This window comes from Helianthus annuus, chromosome 9 (assembly GCF_002127325.2).
Source record: "Helianthus annuus cultivar XRQ/B chromosome 9, HanXRQr2.0-SUNRISE, whole genome shotgun sequence".
NCBI lineage: Eukaryota > Viridiplantae > Streptophyta > Magnoliopsida > Asterales > Asteraceae > Helianthus > Helianthus annuus.
In genome coordinates, this window is record NC_035441.2 from 187,203,443 (window position 1) to 187,217,817 (window position 14,375).

The following is a 14,375-nucleotide window of genomic DNA, read 5'->3' on the forward strand; positions in this document are numbered from 1 at the left end:
GGCCTAACTCATACCTTGAAAACTTGATTTAAAAAAAATAAATAAATAAACAAGGTATCAACAAAACAGGTGAAGAAAAAAATCCCTTTTTTATCAAATACAAATTTTTAGATTTTTAAAATATGTTTTTGTTTCAAAGTAGGTTTGATTAGATCAATAGTTATTTAACGAACTAGATTTATCCAATTAGATTTGGAGCGTGGGACAAAAAAAAATCTTCAAAAACATTATTATTATTATTATTATTATTATTATTATTATTATTATTATTATTATTATTATTATTATTATTTGTAAATACTTTTCTAACAACACTATTTTGGTAAATAGTTTTTGTATGGATGAAAAAAACTCTCATAATTAATAAAACAAAATTAATAAAAGTTCCTTTTTTGCTGTTAAAAAATAATAACAATAAGGAAAAGATTTAAACATTAGGCTAATTTAAAAGGCGTAAAATTGTAAAAAAAAAGGACATCTGAAATCACCTTGGATTCTTAACACTGAAGTTTCGAACACTGCCAACGGGTCTTCAGGCCCCAAAATGATGAAGTTTTGACTCAAAATTTACGACAAAAAGAGACCCATTTTTGAAATTTGAAACAACAACACGACGACTTCTGCCGTAACAACCATTCGCCGGTAATCCCCCCCCCCCCCCCCCCCCCCCCAATAGTTTCCGGCCACGAGGCCATTTATTCCCGACTGCGTCTTCCTTCCGTCAAAGAATAAAATCATCTTATCAACCCAACCCAGAATGTTTCCACGGGACCATCATTGATTTGTGTGCGACATTTGTCTTTCAGCTCAATTCTTGAGTACTTCGTTGGGCTCATCTTCTCGTTGGCGCCGATTGGGCCATACGACGCGCCACGTGGCCAACTCATTCATCGGTCTGACTGCCCCATCACAACCCTTAATCTCGAATTCGCAGACACTTGTCTCTCATTTTGTCTTTTCTCTTTCTCTCATGCGAATCTCCTTGTGCGTAACAGCCGAATCACGCCCCTTCAATTCCTCCATTCCGATTCGCATTTCCATAAAACCCTAAATACGACGTACTCTTCTTAATCAATTTTTTAATTCCTTTTAGGTCTTTGTTAGAATTCGTCTTGTGTTCCACCAAAAAACCCATCATCCGGTTGAATTTCTTTATCTGTTTCAAGGGGTATCTGTTAAAGATTCGGAAATGGAGGCGTTGTATGAGGAACAACCACCGCCTTTTGAGATGGGTGTGGTTGTTTCTAAAAGGGTTTTTGACCAAATTGGTGAAGGTTATGATTGTGTTCAAGTTCTTGTGGATCAGTTTCAGAAAATTGGCTTAATTGTTGATAGAGTTGCTGGCCTTAATGATGAATTCCTCAAGGTTTGTTCTTCAATTTTTATATTATTATGCATATGTTTTTTTTTTTTTTGCCAATTTATGACGAAAACTATGTGATTTAACACCTTGTAAGTTGAATTCTAAAACCCTTTTAAAACCCAAGTTTTAAATTATGTTCTTGAGTTTGAGAAATTGAGAAACATTTGAAAACAAATGAGATCTCAATTTAAAAAGTTTTAAATTATGTTCTTGAGTTTAAGTTGAGAAAGATATGAAAAGAAATGAGATCTCAACTTTCGGCAGATTGCAGCACCTGTTGAAGTTTTAGGGAAGGCGGCCGCTGAATTACGGTTGAAAAAAAGAACTCAAATAGGTGAAGTTGCGCGATTAGTCGATAACGTACTTAAGTTTTCTGCCTTGTTGTTTAAGATGTTGTATAAGCATATAATGTTATTGCAGGGGTGGATTTACAGTTTGAATGGGATGAGGCTGATGCGTTTATCAAACAATCTGACGGGTCGTTGTTCAGTTGGTGTGAGCGTTTTCGTTGTTATAAGCACATGATATATGGAATCGTGAGTTATACTTGTTTCTAAAGAACTTCAATTATACACAACATGATATAAATGTTTGATAGTGTATTGTATAGATACGATCTATGCAGTTAATGCGGTAAAATATCGGATATCGGTCAAGGACCGATATTTGAGATATAGGTTATCTCAGTGAGATATCGGTAATTTTAATATAATGTAGAATTTATATACATAGCAATTTAAAACTGATAATTCAGTGATATATCGGTTTTATCGGTCAAATATCGCTGATATATCGGTTATATCGGTCAAATATCGGTGATATATCGGCCAAATATCGGTCAATATCGCCGATATTATCGGTACCGATATTTTGACCGATATTATACCAGGGGACCGATATGACCGATACAACCGATATATCACCGATATTAACTGCATAGGATACGATAAACAAGATAACACAAGATCACAATGGTGGTTTGTTTAGTTAAACTCTAGAATGATACACGAATATTTACAGGTCAACAAGAGCGATTCGGCTATCATTTTAAAGTCCGACTGTAGAGAAATTAGATGGCAGCCTGGGAAGCGTCTTTTGTGGAAGTTGGAAAAAGAAGCCATTGTTAAAGAAGTCTTTCCTATCCATGGTTCGACACTTTTAGTATTAAATATATATTTGTATAGTTAGTTCTTTTTTGCACATTGAATTAATTGTCGGTATTCATTACAAGTGACATGATTTTGTTTAAAAGATGAGATAAAGAGGAAGCGGCTTTTGAAATGTTGGGCTCTGAGCTGGCGGGACCTTACACATCAACCCCTTGACGAAATCTATGCTTACTATGGAGCGAAGGTAAAATTATGGTTGTTTTTTAAACGTTCTTTTTTTCATGCATGATAGATAATATCTTCTTTTTTACGGTAGATTGCAATATATTTTGCTTTCATTGGGATGTACACAAAGTGGTTGCTTTTCCCGGCTGCATTTGGAATCTTCGTGCAATTGGTTGATTTTGGGTAGGGCACTTTCTTTCTATAACGGTTGTTATTCTCGTAAAGTCTTCAATCGTTGATAATCGTTTGTTTTTTTCTCTTATTTTTTAATCCAGATCTTTGCAATTCTTGGTACTTCCCTTTTTCTTTATATGCATAATTTCATGGGCTGTCTTCTTTCTCCAATTCTGGAAGCGGAAAAACTCTACCCTTTTGGCCAGGTAATTTGTAATATTATATAATCTAGAGTAAATTACTTTTTTGGCCCCTGTGGTTATATCACTTTTACTATATTAGCCCAAAATAAGAATTTTTAACATATCTGCCCCCATGGTCTTTGTAACTAACCATTTTGGCCCCTAAGTCTAACCATTTTGGCCCCCATGGTCTCTATAACTAACCTTTTTGGCCCCCATGATCTCTAGACTTAGGGGCCAAAATGGTTAGTTATAGAGACCATGGGGGCAGATATGTTAAAAATTCTTATTTTGGGCTAATATAGTAAAAGTGATATAACCACAGGGGCCAAAAAAGTAATTTACTCTACAATCTATCTATTGAATAGAGTAAAATGCCATTTTCGTCCCTGAGGTTTGGCCAGTTTTGCGACTTTCGTTCAAAGGTTTGTTTTTTCCCATCTGGATCCAAAAGGTTTGAAATCTTGCCATTTTCATCCGCCTCGTTAACTCCATCCAATTTTCTCCGTTAAGGCAGGGGTGTTTTCGTCTTTTTTGTTAACTTAAAGGGCAATTTGGTCCTTTTCACTTTATGTACAAGCATTTAGCATAATGTACAAGTATTCAAAAAAGACGAAAATACCCTTAACTTATCGAAAAAGACGAAAATACCCCTGCCTTAACGGAGAGAAGTGGATGGAGTTAACGAGCTAGATGAAAATGGAAAGATTTCAAACCTTTTGGATCTTGACATTTGGATGAAAGTCGCAAAAACCAGCCAAACCTCAGGGACGAAAATGGCATTTTACTCTATTGAATATATGCGTATTTTGTTTTTATATCCTTGATTTCAAAATGTAGGTGGCATATTTGTTATTCAGTTGGAGCAGCTTATAAATATATGGATACCGAATGGAGTTCGTTTCATTCGTCTGTAGGATCGATAAAGTTCGGGGCTGATAAAACCGAGAAAGAGAAGTTCCAAAGAGAGGAATGGTTTGGTCATATGCTACGATTCAGAAACGATGCGATTATTATATTGAGTATTATATGCCTCCAGCTTCCTTTTGAACTGGCGTATGCACATTTGTACGAGATCATTGGATCCGATATCATAAAGTAAGCTTGTGATTTTATGTAATTTTTTTTAAATGCTACTGGAAATCAATTTGGTTAAGATTTAAGATTTTATTTCAGGTTTGGGTTAACGGCAATTTACCTATTTGCCATTCAATATTTCACACAAATTGGGGGGAAGGTGTCGGTGAAGTTAATCAAGCGTGAAAAAAACGAGAGCTCTGAATATAGGGCTAACAGTTTGATTTACAAGGTCAGAATCAAACTTCATATTCTTTTTAGTTCTCTCTGATTAACTATATTAATATATAGTTAATACTATATTAATATATAGTTAATGTTTGTACGGGTTAAAACAGGTCGTAACTTTGTATGGGTTAAAACGGATCTGGTTGACTGCGAAACACTTTCCACATTTTTTAAATAGTTAAATGTAATTAATGCATTAGTTAAGATTTCAAAAATATGTTACTATAATAATCATAGTTGTCGATAGCGAATAGCGACAAGGCCCCTATAGGCTACGTAGCGAATAGCGACAAATAGCGAATTAGCGATGGCTATTTTATAAATAGCGATTACACTAGAAAAAGAATTTTGAAAAATTTTATATGTATATTACATCAAAATACCCTTGTATATATGCTATTTTACATGTATATTTAACAAAAATCTGTACATCCAACTATTTTATAGCTATATCTAATTGCTATTTACATCAAAAAAAAAAAAACTGTCGCTATTCACGCTATTGGTCGCTATGACCCAAATAGCGACACTTGGCCGCTTCGCTACATAGCGCGCTATAGCGGTCACTATAGCCGCTATTGACAACTATGATAATAATAGTTATAATATTTGAGTAAAACACTGTGGGTGACTTTCATTCCTTTTTATCCATTTATATATAACCAATGTGTTAGTTACAACTATAAGAGATATTATTACATCAACGGAATTAATTTAAAAATTCTAGAGGTGGTATTTGGTAAAATGGGTGACCCACATACATCTGTTGTCCATTTTATATTAAATATAAATAAGTAACGTGTTAGTTTTGAATAAAACCATGTAGGTGTTTGGGTTATACTTTATGCAGTCATACATTGGACTACTATATCATGCAATTCTGCATCGCAACTTCATGACTCTTCGTCAAGTCATAACTCAACGTCTCATCATATCAGAGGTGTCACGTTTTATCTTTTTTTTATCTTTCCAATCTATGGTTTTTGATGATTTAAAGTTAAGGCAAAAGATCAAATACAAATAATCTTAACATACTAAACATACAAAGTGAAGGAAAACTCAAAAAGACAAGGTGGCATTTTTGTAATTACCACCAACTATCAAAGTTACTATACAAATGTGAACTCAACCAAAAATACCTAAAAAACACAAAAAAAAAAATTTTTTAACATTTTTTATTAAAAAATCGCTACATTTCGTTAGCAAAAAAAAAAAAAAAATTGCTGCTACTAAAAGTAGCGATTTTTTTAATAAAAAATGTTAAAAAAATAAAATAATTTGTGTGTGTTTTTTTTTTATTTTTTTAGATTTTTTGGGGGTTTAGTTTTTAGCATTTTAGCTTTGGGGGGGGGGGGGGTTTAGGTTTTTTTTTTTTGGGGGGGGGGAGGGGTTAGGTTTTTTTTAGGTATATTTGTAGAGTAACTTTGATAGTTATTGATAATTACAAAAATGCCACCTTGTCTTTTTGAGTTTTCCTTCAATTTGTATGTTTAGTATGTTAAGATTATTTGTACAAGAACTTTACCCTTAAAGTTAAATATATTTTATTGGAAAATAAATAAATATCCTTCAGGTGCTAGAAAATCTGATGGAAAACTCTCTACCCTACATCAAATACAGCTACAGAAAATACAGAGCTGTTCGGTAGGTCTCTTTGACTTCGGTTTTTATTTTGACCACCGTAATGTTTGTTGTAGCTAATAATTGCTGACTTCTCTATTTGTGAAGAAACAAGAGAAAAAGGGAAAAGGGAATGGCAGCCAGAAAATCTTATTTTAATTCTAGGGTTGAGAAGGAGTATTTTAAGCCTATATATTCCGCCAGTGTTGGTGATGAACTCGAAGATGGGCTCTTTGATGGTAACATATTTAAAGAAAATTGTTATAATTAAAAGAAAAGATTTCTATATGCTTTTCTTGAATTCGCACATAAGTCCCTGAACTTTATTTTTGCATGAGTAAATCCCTAGTTTTTTTTTTTTTTTTTTTTTTTTTTAAATCCAATGAAGAAGGCATTATAATAACATTTAGCTTATCAATGCAAAAGAGGACATTTTTGTTGAATTTTGTTAATTCCAAGGATTTAATCTGCAAAAAAAGCGTTTATGTTAATAATATCACGTAGACTTAGGGGTGCAAACGAGCCTAGCCGAGCCCGAGCTTGAGCCTGTTTAACATATAAAAGCTCGAGCTCGGCTCGATTCAAGCTTCATTTCTACAGCTCGAGCTCGGCTCGAAGGTAGTTTTTCAAGCTCGGCTCGGGCTCGACTCGTTTAGTATTTATTAATTAATTTATATTAATTACAATTATTATTGTACATATAATTAAGTTAATTTTTTATATTTATATAAATGGTAATTATTATTATATAAATATATGTTTAATATATTAACAAAAAATATATAAACAGAAAGCTCGTTTAGGCTCGCGAGCCGGATCGAGCTCGATAAGCGAAGCTCGGGCTCGGGCTCGTTTACTAAACGAGCTTGTTTTTTAGGCTCGAGCTCGTTTAAGCTCGGCTCGTTCAAGCTCGGCTCGTTCGAGTTTTTTTTCGAGCCGAGCTTGAGTAGCTCGGCTCGTTTGCACCCCTGTAGACTTCATTGTTAAGTTTTATAAAGTAAGGGATGTAATTATGCAAACATAAAGTCTATTAACTTATGTACAAATTCAGCAAAACTCTATAGTGTTTTTTTTTAACAATTGCCCTATTTCAGAAAATGAAAGTTTTAACATTTATTAATTTCTCTCTTTCTTTTCATAACTCCATAATGAAAATAAAAACCTTGTCCAGAATTTCTTGAGCTGGCTTTGCAGTTTGGAATGATTATGATGTTTGCTTGTGCTTTTCCTCCTGCGTTTGCTTTTGCTGCGTTGGTAAATTCAAACCTCTATTTTTTTCATTTTTCCTGCCTAAATTAATTAAAAAAAACACGACTCGTAAAACGGAAGTTTTTATTTTTTTATGGTTCTGTAAAGAACAATGTTACAGAAATTAGAGCAGACGCGTTAAAGATTCTTGCCATGTATAGAAGACCAGTTCCTCGAGTTGCTGCAACAATCGGGGCCTGGCTTAACATATTTCAGGTACTATTTGTTTCAACTATTTTTATAGGGTTATTGGATTTTATCACCCTCAACTATTGGCTATTGGCCGCTGGCACCCTCAACTATCACTTTGACGTCCGTCACCCCCAACTTAACACTTAGTGTGTTCTGTCACCACATCGTTAACTGATCACTAACTTTTGATCTTGTTACTATTATACTTTTGGGGTGTCCTAAGATCCCTAAAACCTTCCTAAGATCCCTATGACACCCCCAAAAGTATAGTACCAAGATCAAAAGTTAGTGATCAGTTAACGACGTGGTGACAGAACATACTAAGTGTTAAGTCGGGGGTGACGGGCGTCAAAGTGATAGTTGGGGGTGACCGCAGCCAATAGCCAATAGTTAGGGGGTGATAAAATCCAATGACCCTTTTTTATATACGAGTTTCTTTTCCTTTTGATTTAAATTTTAATCTTTAATCTTGATTTTTAGTTTTTGATAGTTGTATCAATATGCACCAACTGCATACTTCTAGTATGTTTATACGATCGGGAGGGGAATTGGAATATATCTCCTGGTCTTGCAGCCATCCTCATCATGGAACATGTACTCCTTCTCATCAAATTTGGCTTCTCAAAGATCGTCCCCGAGGTACAAGAAAAATAATGAGTTAATTACTGTTTTCGTCCCTGTGGTTTGTCAAAAATCACTATTTCAATCCATTAGTTTAAAAATTGCGATTTCAGTCCCTGTGGTTTCACTTTCGTAACCATTTCAGTCCCTGTACTTGACAGATAAATGGATTGAAATGGTTATGAAAGTGAAACCACAGGGACTGAAATGGTTACAAAAGTGAAACCACAGGGACTGAAATCGCGCTGAAATAGTGATTTTTGACAAACCACAGGGACAAAAACAGTGATTAACTCAAAAATAATATATGTGCGTATATATATAAATGTATGTATGTATATATAGGAACCTAAGAACATTTTTTGTAGGAACCTGATTGGGTAAAAGCAAACCGAATGAAGAATGCAACTCAAGCACAAAACATGTGCTCTAAGCAGCTTTTGAGGAACATTTCGGGCCGAACACTCGTTACATGTACACCAAATGCTGATTAAATGTACATTAATGTTAGAATCAGTATATACCACCTTAGATTAGTCCCTTTTTGAGGTTATAATTTTTGTATGTAAGAAAAAATCTCAGTCTTTAGATTGTAGCATATAGTATATTTCCTGTCATTTAGTTGTTTAAACTTTCTTTATTGAATTATAGAGTACATTGATCCAATAGCATTATACTATATTATATTATATTATACTATACTACATATACTTTTAAAAGATGCGGGAATAGTGCCAGGCAGCACTCCCCCATTTGGACCAGCCTTTTTTAATTTAATTTTATTCCCAATTTAAAATTACGTTTTCGTCCTTCGTTTAAAAATACGTTTTTGCCCCCAGCTAAAAATAAAATTATAATTTTGCCCCTAGATCAAAATTACGCTTTTGCCCTTGGTTCAAAAACTCATTTTAATTTTGTTCTCACCCCATTTGGACCAGCCTTTTTTAATTTAATTTTATTCCCAGTTTAAAATTACGTTTTCGTTCTTCGTTTAAAAATACGTTTTTGCCCCCAGCTCAAAATAAAATTATAATTTTGCCCCTAGATCAAAATTACGCTTTTGCCCTCGGTTCAAAAACTCATTTTAATTTTGTTCTCAGTTTAAAATTACAGTTTTGCCCTTTGTTTAAAATTACGGTTTTGCCCCCAGTTCAAAATAAAATGTTGGTTTTCCCTCTACCTTAAAATTACGATTCTGCCCTTAGCTAAAAATTACGTTTTTGCCCACAGTTCAAAATAAAATTATGATCCCTCCCCCCAGCTCAAAATTATGATTTTGCTCTCAGTTTAAAATTATGATTTCGCCTCCAGCTCAAAATATAATTACGATTTTGCCCTCTATATTCGGTTTATTGCCCCGCCCCGCACCGCGGGCGGGGGAAAAACTAGTTGAATAACATTAACAAGTTATTTATAGAACACACACATAGAGATAGTCTTTGTTGGAGCTTTACAAGAATCGTATCCGGGTAACTTGATCATTATTTACATTCGGGTCATCGATCTGTGGTTGTGCTGACTTGGCAGTCAGAAAACAGATGATTGTCCAGGCTGGCAGGTGCTTCTTCTTATCGCTTGATCAGATACAGCTTCAGCTAGCCACGGGAGTTTCCTTCGCTAGCTTGGCGGGTACCGAAACGATCACTAACTTGTCGGGCGTATCGAACAACTGCCTTGGCCCATCTCTGGATTTCAAACTTGAACTTTCTTGAATCAAGTCTTTTTAGCGTTTTGATTCCCGGGTCAATCCTTATCTCCATGGAGAAGCATCGATGGTACAGTCGTTTCTTTGTGTTTAGTGGATGCACGGCCACACTCGTTGTCGGAGATGGAGGAGCGGGCGGGGTTTCGCCAGGCTTCACCGCAGTGGCGGTTGTCGTGATGGTGGTGGTGGTTGCTTCCATATGGAGATGATGGTTTTGACTTTATTCAAGTCCCTAATGGTGGTTATAAAGGGTTGAATTTGCGTGGAGAACAATCGTTACCAATGCAAGAGGGGATTCTTGAAACGTGTGGGTTAGGACCACATTGACCGTTGACTTTTCAAATATTCCTTTTTTGCAAGTGTATTAGGTTAATGATGACGATTGCTTGTCTGGTAAAGTGAGATGAGGGTTAATAGACTGATGTATTAAACATATTATTTTATAACTTGATCGGTTTTTTCTTTAACAGTGACTAGCATAGTTTAAAACTTTAAATAAAGCATTCAAATATAATTAGGCGTTTTTCATATATAAAATTTTGAGTGCAATGGTCTTTACACATTATATTGTATGGATTAGCCATATGGCACAATATAAGACAATATTTTTTATGTTAGTAAAGTTATGTTACTAGTTCGAATCTAACCCCAACCGGGTGTTACTGCAGTGGGCCTTCGGACGCCAGGTTTTCCTTGGAATTGGAGATGGTAGGCTTGAGCTACCCAGCGGCCAACACAGTCTGCAGTCACGGGCATATGGGGTCGCCTTATGCCATTGGGTTACCTTGGGTAGCTAGGCTTTTATTTCGTTGGCCGTTTAAATAAAAGCAATGTTACTAGTGCACAAATCATCTCTAGTTTGTCGGTTGAAATAGGATGGCAATGGTCTCGCATTGGTAATCAGTCTCATCCTCGACTATAAATGTCTCATGCTGGTTAGGTCCGTACTCGTTACCTGTTAGCTATTGGGTTTGCGGGTATACGGTATACCCACTTTATGGTCTTATGTGGATCATTTCTGGGTCTCGTAAAGGAAATAATGAGGAATACTCGTTACAGGCACACGGCACACCAATGCTACATTTAAAATCAGTACATACAACCTTAGATTAGTCTCTTTGTATCTAAGAAAAAAAATCTTATTTGTAGAACAGCTTATTTTCATCATTTTGTTTGTTTATTAAATGAATTATAGAGTCCATTCTATTGATCTCATGATAGCATCTAGATTTCAACAAAAATCTTGATTGCGTTGGATAACATTAACAAATTATGTATTTGAGCGCGCGCACATACAATTACAAGCACTCTTTATTGTAGCGTTACAATGTTACATGATCATTATTTACATTCGGGTCATCGGCCTGTGGTTGTGCTAACTTGGCAGCCATAGTGGCAGATGCTTCTTCTTATCGTTGATCATATAATTCAGCTAGCCACGGGAGTTTCCTTCGCTGCCTTGACGAGTACCAAAACGATCGCTGACTTGTCGCGCGTATCGAACAACTGCCTTGGCCCATCTCTGGATTTCGGACTTAAACTTTCTTGAATCAAGTCTTTTTAGCGATTTGATTCCCGGGTCTATCGATATCTCCATGAAGGAGAAACATCTATCGTAGCGTTGTCGCTTTGCGTTATGTGGATGCACGGCCACACTAGTTGTCGGAGATCGATGAGCTGGCGGGTTTTCGCCAGGCTTGGTGACGGTGATTACTTCCATATGGAGATGGTGGTTGTGGGTTTAATTAATCAAGTCCCCACCCCACCAATGGTTATAAAGGGTTGGAGAATAATCGTTGCAAATGCAAGATGTTGAAGTTCTTAAAACGTGTGGGTTTGGATCTCATTGACTTGACTTTTCAAGTATTAATTCCCTTTTTGCAAATGTATTTGGTTAATGATGACGATTGATTATGTGGTGAAGTGAGATAAGGGTTATAAGAGGGGTCCAAAAACGTAAACAGGTGGATTTTTAGGACCAATAAAAACAAATGAGTCTTGGCTTTATGCTGATTTACTAACATTTTATAATTTAAGATGGGTTTTTTTTAACAATGACCCGCATGCAGATATAAAATTTTGAGTGCACTGGTTTTGAATTACTAGTCTTTACACATAATGTTTAGATTTATCGTTCAAAGGGATAATGTATGACGATATTATAAAGTAATCTTACATTATGATGTGTAAACTAGATGATAAATCATCTCAACTTTATTGGTTTCGAAATATCGTTTCTAATCGTATAACAAAATTATATATATATATTCCATTTCTACACAATTAAACGGGTTGGGAATTCAGACGGGTATCACCTAATACTATGCACGTCTCAACCTCGCAAAAAAGGCTCAAGTTAATAACATACTTAGGAGCTGTTTGTTTTTGCAGACGTAAACTGTCTGCAAGCTGATTTCATTTGTTTTCATGTCTGCAACTAAAGATGTGGTCTGAAGCTCTGCAAGTTGAAAATATAAGATTGTTTGTTTTTATAAGTTGATATTGTCTGCATAAACTGAAAATATGTAATTGGTCGGAGAACTTTAACACCAATATTTTGTATGTATCAAGAAGCAAAATTAGGTCTAAAAGGGCTAACAAACGCGAAGCAAAAATTAGGTCTAAGAAGCTAAATCACGAAGCAAAAAAGAAGTACCTGGTCGGAGGAGAAGAGGGAGGTCGCCGTAAAACTGGTCGAAGGAGGAGCGGCAGCGTCCGGGAGGGGCTGATGTTTTAAGCGTACATGAGGGAGCAGTATGGGTTTTTGTGAAGATGTTGTAAGGTGGGGGGTCCATAACTTATTTTTTAAGATGAAAAAAGCTGAATTCAGATCTATTAAAAAAACAGTCTTCAAGGGTAACGTCTGCACGTCTGCAGACATTAGCTCTCTTGAAGATGTTTGAAGAAAAAACAAACAACTCCTTAGTCTCATACCTGAATACTGTCTCGAATAAGGTTACCCATCGAGTTCAGATATAATTAATCCATCCATATACAAGTGTGTTAAAATAGATTTTGAATTAGACAGTCATATCATAGTAAAAGTTTTAAACCGGACGGTTTTATATTAGGTTGATATCTAAATACTTTTTATACCTTCTAATTTTCAAATATAATTAATGCATATGATATAGAAAAAAAAAAGTGGTACGATATCAATCTATACTATATAATAAAAGAAACCTCTTTTGAGACACTTGTCATCATATTAGGCCATCTTTTATAGATAATTATTATTTTAGTTTAAACTATTCTAATTAATTATAGATAACTCTTCTATTTAATATTATTTAGTTTAATATGTTATGAATAATTATTATTTAATTTAATCTCTCATTTATAATATTAAGTGAAATGGAGATTAAACTAAATATTCTTTGTGAGCATATAGGTTAAAACTTCAATATTTACCTGCTATCTAATTTACACGGGCCTTAAAATATACATTTATTACACTTTATGTACATTTATATTTAACATCGTATTTTAATATCTTACGGGTTAAATGTTATGATTTTGTTGATATTATAAATAATATTTATGATGAAAATGTAACTTTATATTTTAAGGAATTTAATTTTAATAAACTATTTTGTATAAATTTTTTATTATTAACTATACAAAGTTACATTTATATAATCTGTGTAATATACGAAGTTTTCAAAGATATAACCTTTTTTTATCATTTGCTATGTAAATTAGATTTATTCAACATGTATAATACATGGAGTTTTTTAAGGATAGAATTTTTTTATTATTTGGTAGATTTTTCAACCCGATTATACACGGGTTTTTTAAAGATACGACGTTTTTAGTATTTAATATACAAAATTACATTTATTTAATCTGTGTAATACACATGGTTTTTTAAAGATATAACTCTTTTTTAGATCTATTCAACACGTATAATATATGGGGTTTTTAAGGATGTAATTTTTATTATTTGGTAGATTTATTCAACCCGATTGTACACGGGTTTTTTAAAGATACGGCATTTTTAGTATTTAGTATACAAAATTACATTTATTTAATCTGTGTAATACACATGGTTTTTAAAGATATAACTTTTTTTATTATTTGATATATAAAATTATATTTATTTAACCCGTACAATATACGGGGTTCATAAATATATAACTTTTTATTATTTAATATATAAAATTACATTTATTCAACCCGTGTAATACACGGGTTTCTAACCTAGTATATATTGAATAAACGAGTAAAGATAAAAAAAAAAGGTTGTAGAAGGTGTTTTAATAGGGTTTAAGGAAAAATCGTGTAGTTGCTTGTAAAGCAAGTAATTTGGAACTAGTCCCCGGAACATTAACACGTAACTTCTTGCATAACTGCTCCCAACCACAGCTACTACTTTTATAAATATTCTCTTGAAACCTTTTCCTCAAGTTTCTAGTCGTGGATGGGTACAAACATCTACAAGAAATATAAGAAAGACTAATTATAGGACAAGAATTGTGTTGAGATGACTGATTGTGTTGAGTGGACATAGTAGCGGAACCAGAAACTTTTTTAGTGGATTTGTTTTGATAGATGCTCGTCACTAGTTTTTTCCAAATCATATAAGGTTCTCACGAGTTTTTTTTTTCATACCCAAGGGGTTCATATGACCC

At 34.2% G+C, this 14,375-nt stretch overlaps 1 protein-coding gene across 2 annotated transcripts; it reads left to right on the plus strand.

Moving 5' to 3' along the window:
- The first annotated feature begins 521 nt into the window (after window positions 1–521).
- On the plus strand, window positions 522–8,705 carry LOC110875139 (anoctamin-like protein At1g73020). Of its 2 annotated transcripts, none has more exons than XR_004868269.1 (16): window positions 522–1,366; window positions 1,628–1,697; window positions 1,784–1,899; window positions 2,384–2,510; window positions 2,616–2,716; window positions 2,789–2,880; window positions 2,973–3,077; window positions 3,894–4,151; window positions 4,230–4,362; window positions 5,185–5,298; window positions 5,932–6,002; window positions 6,087–6,217; window positions 7,150–7,232; window positions 7,335–7,442; window positions 7,909–8,057; window positions 8,408–8,705. XR_004868269.1 is itself a non-coding variant. In XM_035978038.1 (16 exons), exons 1-16 carry the CDS (start codon window positions 1,190–1,192, stop codon window positions 8,531–8,533), a joined length of 1,971 nt encoding a protein of 656 aa, XP_035833931.1. In that variant the 5' UTR covers window positions 534–1,189; the 3' UTR covers window positions 8,534–8,705. The 2 variants fall into 2 exon arrangements, 1 of the variants encoding a protein (XP_035833931.1); XM_035978038.1 differs by having other exon boundaries at window positions 534–1,366; window positions 7,899–8,057.
- The last annotated feature ends 5,670 nt before the right edge of the window (window positions 8,706–14,375 follow it).